General features: G+C 40.3%; 1 protein-coding gene across 1 annotated transcript; it reads left to right on the forward strand.

The window, feature by feature from the left end:
• The first annotated feature begins 10,034 nt into the window (after positions 1 to 10,034).
• On the forward strand, positions 10,035 to 10,673 carry LOC109567151 (histone H2B type 1-C/E/F/G/I-like). The gene has a single exon (XM_019971892.2). It carries the CDS (start codon positions 10,172 to 10,174, stop codon positions 10,550 to 10,552), a length of 381 nt encoding a protein of 126 aa, XP_019827451.2. The 5' UTR covers positions 10,035 to 10,171; the 3' UTR covers positions 10,553 to 10,673.
• Positions 10,674 to 12,842: the final 2,169 nt, after the last annotated feature.

Raw genomic sequence — 12,842 nt, forward strand, 5'->3', positions numbered from 1 at the left:
GGCATGAAGGGAAAAAATAAATTTACTCTCATAAAGTCTTGTGAATACTTGGTCCTGAAAGTCTGAACTGGTAGAAGAGTTTTAGCAATGCCAAGTTTGTTTTTCATCTTAAGACACTTGGCTGGGAAACATAAACTCTGAATTCTAACTAAACAGTTCTTGCGATCTCACAGTGGTATTTTGCAAGTTCTGCTAGTGAGTCCTGTGGCTGTAATTCCCAAAGTTTAATATATCTTATTTCTGCCTTGAGATTTCAATAGCAAGGCCAGGTCATCCAGTTCAGCTAACACCATTGTGCTGTGCTGTGCTAAGTCACTTCAGTCGTGTTCCGCTCTTTGCGACCCTATCGACTGTAGCCTGCTAGGTTTATTGTCTATGGGATTCTCCAGGCAAGAATATTGGAGTGGGTTGCCATTGCCTTCTCCAGGGGATCTTCCTGACCCAGGAATTGAACCTGTGTCTCTTAGGTCTCTTGCACGGGTAGGTGGGTTCTTTACCACTCGTGCCACCTGGGAACGCCATTGCAGTTGGCATATTAACATTTTGTAACCAGCTTCACTCCGTGCCAACATGCCAAAAGGACAACCTAAATAAATACTTATTTGCTTGTATAAATCCTGTGTTAAATTCTGCAAATGAAGCCTGAATGTTTTCAAAGTCAACTTGGTGAGTAATAAAAATATTCTTATCAACGTGGAGCATATGCTGTAATCACAGTGTCATTGTTTTGGAAAGTACTTAGATTATGGCTAAATAGTCTTTTCAGTTTGTAAGGAGCCACTGTGCAATCTTGTGAAAGAGTTCTGCCATCTTTGCATGCTCTGACTTGCCATGAAGTAAAGAACTTCCCTCCATAGCTGACCGAATTTTCTTGATTTCTGACTGCAGTAAGCTTTAGAGTGCTGTTTCTTAGAGATGTACTTGTTTCAGTTGAAATTATTCCTTTTTGCATCATATATGCCAACATCTCTATTTTAGGGATCAGCATTTTTTCTCTTTTAAAAAAAATATGTTTAATTGATTGTACTTTGGGGACAAATGGAAAGTTTGAGGTTAGTAGTAACTTAACCTCATTAATTTGTGCAGATATTTAATTTGGGGAAAATATCCTGAAATGTATTTGCCACATTTTAATATTTTGCTTTATTGCTGCAACAGGTCCAGTCAGAATCTACCAGAAGTAAACCCTTATTTCATGACCAGATAGGAGGAGAGCACCGTCTGCTCTTCATTTATTTGATGAGCTTTGAGGAGCTTTGAGGAGCTCATTCTGCTATCTGCCCCTTAACCCGCCTAAGTGTTTTTGTTGTTTGTTTATTTTGACTTGATTGGTTTTATGTTTTGGTCCTTTTAGGAAGAATCAGAAAGGAGTGATTTGTGGTTCTGGCGACTTGGTCCAAGTCCAAAATAAAGCAGGTTTATGGGATGGAGAGAGACTAGAGGATGAGGATAGCTGGTGTGTTCAGGGAAATGTAGGCTATCTGAGGAGAGACTTGGATTTCTGAGGAAGTTGGCCATGTAAAGACTCGAGGAAAAGCCTTCCTAGGCAGAGGAATAGCTCAGGCCAGGTGCAAAGGTAAAGGTGAGTCTGGTGCATTCAGTGGAAGATGGCGGATTCAGGACAGACATCAGTGCTCAGCAGCAGCATCAGTGTCCCTACTGACCCACTGCTGCTGGCCACTTCTGTGAGCTCGGGGTGTGGAGCTGCCATTTTGGCCTCAGCAGTGACAGGAGCTGTCACCACAGAACAGGAGAGAAAGAAAATGGTGGATGCCAAATTGTAGCCATTCTTGGGGACTTTTCTTTTGCTGAGGAATTTAAAATGGGTTGCACTGAGACTTCCCAGGTGGTCCAGTGGTTAAAAATCTACCTTTCAGTTCAGGGGACACAAAATCAAACCCTGATTGGGGGAACTAAGTTTCCGTGTGCCAGGAATCAACTAAGTCTGTGCTTCGTAACTTTAGAGAAACCCATGAGCTGCAATGAAGACTAAGCTCAGCCCCCCAAAATAAAAAAATAAAATGGGTTACATTTTCTCAAGTGACATAGAATTGGAGAATTCTCATGATCCTATTTTTATCTGCAGGATGTGTTCTCTGGAAGCAAAGATGATATAAGCAAGAGTCATTAAAGAGGACTTGTGTATTTGTTGAAAAACTGTTGTCAAGAGCTTTATATACAAATATGTATATAACAATACTAGGTGATATTATTATTGTTTATTAGTTTAGTCAAGCCACTGATGTGCTCCCACTTCTACATTCAAAGGATTGACGTAGATGATTGTGTTTCCTGTTTTAGCCCTCCCTCTCAGGGTGCTCACAGATGAATTTCACTCTCAGTTATATTTTTGGAATATTTGCATCTTCCTCAATAATTAGTTTTTATTTCATAATTTCATTTCTTAATCATTGTGAAGATGTCTTTTTCTGTTGTTCTTTCAAGCTTTTTTTTTTTAATTTTGAGAGAGATGAAGGACTTTAAAACATTTTAAGGTAACACAATATGGTATTGCAAATGTCCTAAGTATTTTCCATATTATGCAATGTGGCACACAGATTTTTCTACATATCACTAACCTTTTACTTTGAAATATTTCTCATTATTAGATAGGAAAAAAGAGAAATTCAAATAAAGATTAATTTTGCTTTGCCTCTGGCCCTTTTTTCTCAACTAGGGCATTTTGATAACTGAGTGCTTTTAGAAAAATTATACAGCCTTGGAGAGATTAGAGGGGTTTGAGGTATGAGAAACTTGTTAACTGAGTAAAAAGAGTTGATAGGAAGTTCTGAACTAGAAATTAGCACATTTGCTCCAAATATTTCCCCTAATATATTTAGAATAAAAATTTCTATAATGTAACATTGAATTCTATTTTATCCAAACCATTCTTTTCTTTTAACAACTCCTGGTATAGCATGTGATATTGTTTTTCCTAAATGTAGTATTTATTACCTCTCATATTATTCATGAATTAATAACCAGTAAACTTGATGGCATAGGAAAATATTACTATTTCTTACAATTTCAGATGTGTTAAGATGAAATTACTAAATAAGTACTAGGAGGTATGCACATTGTATTATGTCACATTTAAAGACATCTTCATAGATGGGATGACCTTACTTGTTGACTTTGCACTTAAACTTAACTGGTTTTAAACTCAAGTGAGAACTTATTTTCCTTATTTAGAAACTCTAAGGGCACAGTCTTGCTATAATTTCTAAATAATAGTTTGAATAATTTCTACAGTATGAATAACTAGCTGAGAATATATTTTTTTCTTTCTCCAAGCTTTCAGACTGAGTTAGTAAATTTTCTTTCTCCAGTTCAGTAAATCTCAAAAAGACAAGGTTATACTATATAACCAATTAATTTATTGATGGAAAACTCCAGATTTAAGTTGCTAGTTTATATTTGTAATGAATGTGCTTAATTCGGGATTATTGCCTAAAGGAATTAATGAGCAAAAGAAATAATCTTAAAATCTTAAAAACTCTGACACTTTCAGGCCTGGTTCTTCTTTTTTAAAAAAATGTAGATATCATCTTTTTTTTTTTTTTTTTGGCTGTGCTGTGTGGTATGTAGGCTCTTATTTCCATGACCAGGGATTGGACCCATGCCTCCTGCAATGGAAGCAGGGAGCCTCAATCACTGGACTTCTAGGGAAGTCTCCAGACGTGGTCTTACATTTTTGTTCATTACAAATTATAATTTCACCTGATTATAATATTCTCAGGAATATTTCCCTTATAGTCTGAAGCATAGTTGACCGACGACTTAAGCTACCTGAATGTGACTTTCAGGTTTTATAATCAAACTACAACCCTATAGACTTGTGGTAGATCTGGTGTGGGCATTCTGTCTCTCATCAGCTTCATATGTATGCTAAAAATGTCTGAAGTGATCTGAGATAGGTTTTATACTGAGTCTTGCCTTGTACAAATTTAGTCTAAACAGATCTCTTTAGAATGTTACTATGTAAAATGGAGACATACTGTAAGTCACCCAAAGCCGTAAGTGTCTTCAGTTAGGCATTAAACATTTAAGGATAACTTTTAAGAACTTTGCAGTGTATTTATTCTCAATGTTATAAAAATTGGCACTGTGTATGAACATGAACCAATTTGTGTATGTCTACAAAGAATGTTATAGCAGTTTCACTTGAGGTAGAATTCTCTTGAAAACCAGCAAGTAGTATTCTTTTTGAATGTTATGTTTGAATGTAACAATTAGAAAGTTACATGTTCTGCTTAGATGTACTAAACACACTCAAGAAACCTTGAGTATTTCCTGAAAGTAAATCTGAACCACAAACCTATGTTATGATCCATCCTCTTTTAGAATATGCTCCATCTTAGAATACAGCACCATAATCTGTCAACAATTTTTTTCAGTTTGAGCTCTGGAATCTTCCTTGTTTTTCAAATTAAGGACTTTATGAATGATCAGGTCAACTGACAATTTGAACAGGTGGAAGGAAGTCACAGTTGCCAACTGAGAGGCTTTTACGATGGAATCAGCTCCCCCAGTTTACTGACCCAAGGATACAATGAACTCCAGGGATTGGTTTCAGTATTTTGGAAGAGCTTTTGTGATTTAGGAGATTGCTGTTTGTGCTGGCAAAAGCAGGATTTGAAAATTTTACACTAAAACATTACATTTCAGAGTTCATTTGCCATCTGAATGAAATCATTAGCTCTGATTTCTCTTCTACAAAGTGAAGGAGTTAAACTGAATCCATTCCCAAGTCCATGTGAGTTCTAAACTTCAAGATTTTAAATATAATGTGGCTCCCATTGCAATCTTAAAATTTATAAGATATGGTGCTCTTTTAAAAATTTTGGTGTATAATTGCTTTACAATGGTGTGTTAGGTTTTGCTGTGCAACAAGTGAACCAGTGTTGCAGTAGACTTTCTTATATTTTTAACTGGAGGATAATTGCTTTACAATAGGTGTGCTGGTTTCTGCTGTATATCAACATGAATCAGTCACAGGTATACACATGTCCCCAGGAGGGTGTTCTGAGATCTTCATGAATTCCCCAGTTCTTGAATATGGAAATACATCACGTTTCCTAAGTGTAGCTTTATGATACCATCACATCAATATTAGCTGAAATTTTATATTTCATCTAATAAACATAACAAACGTTGAGTGTGTGTGATGACTGGTAGAGAAAAAGATTGATTCAGATAGGAGTGCTGGATTGTTTTCTAGATCTCAAATCTGGCTTTGCATGGCTTTGATCTTGGGAACTGAGAATAAAAAGATACTGAGTCTCAAACTTTATCTTAGATCCGTTGATTCAGAATCTGACAGGTAGGTAAGTACCCAGAGAGCTGTAGTTTTAAAAAGCTATGGTTCTGGCACTTCCCTGATTGTTCAGTGGTTAAGAGTCTGCCTGCCAATGTGGGGAGCATGGCTCAGTAGTAAAGAACCTGCCTTGCAATTCAGGAAATGCAGGAGACTCGGATTCAGTCCATGGGTTGCTAAGATGCCCTGGAGGAGGGAATGGCTACCCACCCCAGTATACTTGTCTGGACAATCTCCTGAACAGATGAGCCTGGTGGGCTACAGTCCATGGGATTGCAAAGAGTCAGACACAACTGAGTGCACATATATAGTATACATTTTTATTCCTGACCTCATTTGATATATTATCTTTAGCTGACTTTTGCATGACTGATCCATTATCTATACCATTTTGAAGGGATATTATCTGTTTTCACATTAGAGTATAAATTATCCCAATAACCATGATGATAAATACAATAAAAGAAGGTTGGGCTTATCACTCTAAAATACAAACATTTAATAAAATTCTAAGGGCTTGTTTATTTATTTATTTTTTTGAGATAAGCGCTAATTTCAAATAGCAGTATAATGGTGGCTCAGCTGGTAAAGAATCCGCCTGCAATGCAGAAGACCTGGGTTCAATCCCTGGGTTGGGAAGAGCCCCTGGAGAAGGGAAAAAGGCTACCCACTCCAGTACTCTGGCCTGGAAAATTCCATGGAAAAGAGTCGGACATGACTGAGCAACTTTCACTTTCAAGGTGTTTGCTGTGACAACCTAACATCTAAAAGAATGTCCAGCCCATAGGAGAGGCTGAATAATAATTTATGGAATGACTTAATATGTTTGAATGGAGTTTTGACAATGAATACTGTTTTGAAAGTTTTTAAAATTCCATTTGTGTTCATTCAACAGTTTTGGGGGGATGAATAACCTGAATGACTGAACAACAAACAACCTGAATGACTAGGGATGTGTCTGGCCCCAAGGACTTCAGAGACTAAAATAATGTTGGGTCTGCTCTTGTCGCTCTGCTCGTCTCTGTACGTTGGCCACATTGTTCCTCTTACAGATGTGCTTCCTTTGTTTGGTGAAAGCAGGAGGTCATGGCCACAGGCTGTCTTAGGTTAGCAACCCCCATGGGGAGAGGGAGCACCTCCCTATGCCAGCAGCCATATACAGTATCCCAGAGAAGAACTCTTATTGGCCTGGGTTGAGTCACATGTCCATTCTTGGACAAAGCATGATGTCCAAGGAGACTCATTGCTGGCCAGAGCTGGGTTACATGCCCACTTCTGTGACTAAAGGTGTATGTGATATATGTGACTAATGAACTGTGATTAGCAGCTGGAGCCACACAGAGTGGGGAGCAGGGAGATAATTTATTTATGTTTTTATAGATTTATTTATTTATTTTTTACTATATATGCCTGGCAGGTATTTGCCATATCAAAAAATATTTGTTACATAAATGAATGGACCTATTAAGCTCACAAGACTCAGTTCCTCCCACTACGTTCCCTTTTAAATACCTCTCATTTGAAAGGACAGACACGATGGCTTTCTCACCATCCCCCAAATATGACAGCCATTCACAGCCTGTGCAGTCATTCCCTGAAGAAGCAGGAGTGTTGCTGCAAGAATGTTGAAGATGAGACTAGGCAAACAAAAGAAATGGTATCTGCAACACAGCTTCCTGTTTACTGGGGTCTGATCTACAGGGTGGTCTTCCTGCTCTGATTGTACTCAGTCAATTGGAAAGACATGTAAACCAACAAATAGCAGTTCAAAGAGGAAGTGTCTAGAGGGAAAGGTTCAAGGTGCCATGCCCAAAGGGCCCCACTTATCTTGGGGAAGACTGGAACCCCTTCTTAGAGAAGATGCCATAAAGAGTGAATTGGAGTTGGCAGGGAGTGTTGTGTGTAGCACTCAAGAAATATTTGTTGAGTGAATGGATGAAAGAAGGTTGAGATAGCATTTGAGGCAGAGTGATCAGTTTATGCAAAGGTACAGACTGTGAATGGCTGTCATATTTGCGGAATGGCGAGAAAGTCATTGTGTCTGTCCTTTCAAATGAGAGGTATTTAGAAGGGAGGGTAGTGGGAGGAACTGAGTCTTGTGAGCCTACTATGTCCATTCATTTATGTAACAAATATTTTTTGATATGGCAAATACCTGCCAGGCACATGTAATTAAAAAAAAATAATACATTTAAAACAATGAGATTGAATTTTATTTGGTATGTGAGAAGGAAGAGTCATGTGATCAGATTTGAATTTTAGAAAATTCTGGCATCCATATGTAAATATATCTTTCCAAGGAAAGGGAAGATATTTATTCATTCACTTTTACCATTTATTTATTCCACTCTGGCTTGCTCATGTCTCTGAGTCTTTTGACTGTTTTTTACTATTAACCATGATAGCTGTGATGTTTCTGTTCATTCAGTGAGGGCTGCCACTTTCTTCCCAGAGCCAGCCTAGCTATGGATTAGTATTATCTCCGCAGGCCTTGGCAGGGGTGAAGTGCTCTGTCACAGAAGGTTCCTGCCATCATAGAAACTCTTTCTAGTCCAGGTGTATGTCCTGCTCCTACCGATGCGGTACCCAGAATTCCACTGTACTCCTCCAGTTTCTGCTGGTACATCATGGGGTCTTGTGGCAATATTAAGGTTTTATCTCTTTGCTTGTTAGAAGATCCTATACTTCATTAGGATTTTGTTTTGACTTGGTCCTAGTTAGTCCTTAGTCCTTGTCTGGTGGGCAGGAGGTTGGAATAGATCAAGAATGCTGTGTGTGTGTGTGTGTGTGTGTGTGTGTGCACACGCGCGCCTGTGATCTTGTAAGGCAGAAGTTCCTTTATAATTTTTAAGAAAGGGAGGTCTGTCACTACTGATGACGTATTTAAAGTCATTTAAAAGTCAAACGGATAAACTGTGGCTCAGGCATCCAAAATAGAGCCATGGATAGATATGGCCATTATGGATATGGTTTCAGACTTGTTTCTGCATCAGTGAGAACTTGAATTTTCTGAACTGTTTCAAATTCAAGGACACCAGCAGCCATTCTCAAAACAATTATCTGCGTCCAGCTGCAACCTTATGGTCTGTCTTGAGGTCTCCTCTCATTACTGGGTGACCAGTGCTTGTTTAACAAGCATCCTTACTTCTAGCCAGCTCTTGACAAACAGTTTATGAAATTTTGCAGTTTTTGCCTGTGTAAGTCTCCTCCATTTTGTAGTCCAGTGGAACACAATTTAAGTGCTTCTTGAATCTCTGTCTCCTGGGCTAGAGTCCTTGGCTCAAATAAAACTTTCTTCTATTCCTTATCATAGATTGTTTAGTGACTATTTGCATTGACACTAGCGTTTAACAGGGAGGAGTGAACCACTTATGCAGGCCCAGATGTCTCAGGAAAGCCTTAGAATTTAAGATTTTTAATGTTTTAACTTAGATATCACCACCCCCTATCTTACATTCCCATTCCATCAGAATCAGAATCAAAGCCCTGACTTCGGAGTACTAAATGGCTACATGTTGAGAATACAGCCTCTCCTGGGGCTTTGCTGCTCTTAAATTAAGTTCTGGATTGGATGCTAAATTTTTCTTGCCTTCTGGTTGTGAAAGATGAGAGTCTGTATATAGCTTAAGGAGGTCCCCGACTTGCACAATTACACTTTAACTGGTGATCAATCACAATCACTCTCAGGAGTTTATTGTCTTTCCCCCAAGTATCTATTGATCCCATCATGCATCCAGATGTCTGCTACGCTGCATCAGCCCTACTTCCCTTGCGTGGTACACAGGCCCAGAGCTCCATAGGTGAGAGTTCTGACAGCTGCTCTGCTGCCTGTGCCAGCTTCTGTGCTTCCCCCAGTGAGGTGGTCCTTATGGCCAGCAGGTCAGCTGTTCATCTATATGAAATCCCTCCCAAGAGAGTTTGGGATGGACATGTACACACTGTTGTGTTTAAAATGGGCCTACCGTAGAACACAGGTAATTCTGCTCAATGTTATGTGGCAGCCTGGATGGCGGGGGTGGGTGGAGAAGAGGGGAGAATAGATACATGTATATGTATGGCTGAGTGGAACACCTGGGTTCAATCCCTGGGTTGGGAAGATCTCCTGGAGGAGGGCATGGCAACCCACTCCAGTATTCTTGCCTGGAGAACCCACATGGAGCCTGGTGGGCTACAGTCCATGAGGTTGCCAAGAGTTGAACACGACTGAGCCACTAAGCACAGCACACAGCAATATAAAAGGGGTTTCCCAAGTGGCTCAGTGCTAAAGAATCCACCTGCCAGTGCAGGAGATTCAGGAAACTCCGAGTTCAATCTCTGGGTTGGGATGACACCCTGGAGGAGGAAATGGCAACCCACTCCAGTATTCTTGCCTGGGAAATAAAGTTTGAAAAAAAAAAAAAAGATCCCTTCCCAGGTAGGATTATATTTATGGTCCTTAAATATTTTATTTAAGTGAGAGACCCTTCACAATTCCAAAGACTTCTAGCAGAGAAATCATCAAGTCTGAATTACTGATAGCACTTTTTTCACATGTAGTCATTTTGTGACTTTATTATTTCTAACAAAGCCTGAATTATTATAAAAAAAGAACAAAGACTTTATATCATTCCTTAGCTGTTACAAATAATCTTGTGTACTCTTCCTTATTTTTACATACATTTCCTTATTTTCTGTCATTGTTCAGTTTTAAAGATGTGGGCCCAGAGGCTTTTAGAAATGAAGTGAATTATTCCACAAGTCCACACTTGAGTTTCCTAAAGGCTCTGACCTTCCCAAATCCTACAAGACCTTGGACTTATTTATGATCTCTTGCAGTCATATCTTTCTGTGTTGTTGGGAGTTGTCCTTATAGACATGCCTGAACCGGCTAAGTCTGCTCCTGCCCCTAAAAAGGGCTCTAAAAAAGCTGTGACCAAGGCCCAGAAGAAGGACGGCAAGAAGCGCAAGTGCAGCCGCAAGGAGAGCTACCACGTGTACATGTACAAGGTGCTGAAGCAAGTCCATCCGGACACCGGCATCTCGTCCAAGGCCATGGGAATCATGAACTCCTTCGTCAACGCCATTTTTGAGCACATCGCTGGCGAGGCATCACGCCTGGCGCATTACAACAAACGCTCGACTATCACATCCAGGGAGATCCAGACCGCCTTGCGCTTGCTGCTACCTGGGGAGCTGGCCAAGCACGCTGTGTCCGAGGGCACTAAGGCTGTCACCAAGTATACCAGCTCCAAGTAAATATAATATGCCTAAACCGCTGTTAACGGAGAAGGCAATGGCACCCCACTCCAGTACTCTTGCCTGGAAAATCCCATGGACGGAGGGCCTGGTGGGCTGTAGTCCATGGGGTCGCTAAGAGTCGGACATGACTGAGCGACTTCACTTTCACTTGCAGCCATATGGCCTTCCCTGGTGGCTCAGATGGTAAAGGATCTGCTTGCAATGTAGGAGACCTGGGTTTAATCCCTGGGTCGAGAAGATCTCCTGGAGAAGGGAATGACTACTCCAGTATTCTTACAGCCAGATAATTTAGCAGTGTATCTATAATTCAGGAGCCAAAGGGGAGTGGGAAGGGGAGAGGAGAGAGTGTGAGCCTTTTTGAAATGCATCCAATTACATGCTGTAAAAGAAAAGAAGCCTCATTTTGCCTTGGGCAATGAAATACCTTGGACCCAGGCTGGATGTAGGCAGGGGGGGAAAAGACCAAAGGGATGTGAAGAATTCAAGAGATTTACCCCGGGGGTAGGGAAGCGATCCTGCTGAAATGGCACTGAAAACCACATTTGTTCTGGGAGCCTGAGACCAGGAAAGACAGAGACATTTTCTTGGAAAATGTTCAGACAAAGAGTCAGGAAAATGATTGAGGGGGTTGGAGGCACTGACTCAGGAGGGCAGGTAAGGGAATGAAATAGGTTCACCTTGGCTTAGAGACAACAAAGATAGGCCTTGATAACCATCTGCAATTATTTGGATGTATAAATACCAGGGAAGCTAAAGGGCTACTTGGGGTAGAACAAGGAAAGTATAATTACCTGATAATTAAGGTAATGAAAAGTAACCTGAATATGAAACAATTCCTATTTACAACAAAGTTCATGACAGTTCTATTATGGACTCTGTGGCTTTCAAGAATCAATTTTACCAAAGATAGAAACTGTAGAACATAGTTTATTAACTCCAAAGAGAATCTGGTTTTAATGCTATAAATTGTATTGTTGTTGTTTAGTCTCTCAGTCGTGTCCAACTCTTCGCGACCCCATGGACTGCAGCCCACCAGGCTCCTCTGTCCACGGGTTTACCAGACAAGAGTACTGGACTGGGTTGCCATTTCCTCCCCCAAGAGATCTTCCCAGCCCAGGGATCGAACCTGTGTCTGCACTGGCAGGCGGATTCTTTTAACCGCTGAACCGCCAGGGCAGCCCCCAATTGCATTGTACCTGAATGTAACTATTATATAAAAGAAAAAAAAAATTCTACAGGGTTGCACTAAGCAGATGACATGGTTATTCAGGTGGTTGCCAAAGACACCCTTTTTGCCATTTATTCTTGATCCGTGAAGTGATCCTAGGTGACAGGAAGGCACAGGATGTCCTCTCCAGCAGGGAGGTTCAGTGACCTAAGGAGTGGTTGACTCCTTAGCCCTGGGTGGGCAGGGCTGTTGTTTCTTCTAAGCGCCATGAATAAGCAACTATGAAGAAGGAACTATGCCTTGTCAAACCATGCTGTATCCTTGAAGGTAACCTTTAACCTACACCTTCAGATTTGGTCCTTGACATCTGCTATTTTAAAGTGCAATCTTTACCTCTTTGTGCATTGTATGCTGTTTTTTATAAATTGGTTACAAAATTCCCATATGTTGTGAATATTGGCATCTCTTAACTATTACTTTGGAGAAGGCAATGGCACCCCACTCCAGTACTTTTGCCTGGAAAATCCATGGACGGAGGAGCCTGGTAGGCTGCAGTCCATGGGGTTGCTAAGAGTCAGACATGATTGAGCGACTTCACTTTCACTTTCCACTTTCACTTTCATGCATTGGAGAAGGAAATGGCAAGCCACTCCAGTGTTCTTGCCTGGAGAATCCCAGGGACGGGGGAGCCTGGTGGGCTGCCGTCTATGGGGTCGCACAGAGTCGGACACGACTGAAGTGACTTAGCAGCAGCAGCAGCAGCAGCAACTATTACTTACATTTTGAGATGGTGTATAGAATTTCTGATACATGCTTATTTTCACCCATACACAGATACGGATTGATTTGTTTTTGAGAGGAATTTGAGTCCAACAGTATATCTCAAACTTTTTGCAGTAGAAGAGTAGTTTTGTTTTTTAATTTTCAAATTTTTGTGGATGGATGCTTTTTAGAATACGGTAAAATTAATTGTGAGAAATGAAATTGAAACTCTCAAGATCTAAAATACAAACCCTAATTGATTTTTTTTTTTTTTTTGTAAATTGAATGAATTTTGTAAATTGTTACAAAGTTTCTAAACACTCTCAGTCCTGTGTTCCACAGAATCCCCTGGAGTTC

This window comes from Bos indicus, chromosome 12, assembly GCF_029378745.1.
Source record: "Bos indicus isolate NIAB-ARS_2022 breed Sahiwal x Tharparkar chromosome 12, NIAB-ARS_B.indTharparkar_mat_pri_1.0, whole genome shotgun sequence".
NCBI classification, from domain to species: domain Eukaryota; kingdom Metazoa; phylum Chordata; class Mammalia; order Artiodactyla; family Bovidae; genus Bos; species Bos indicus.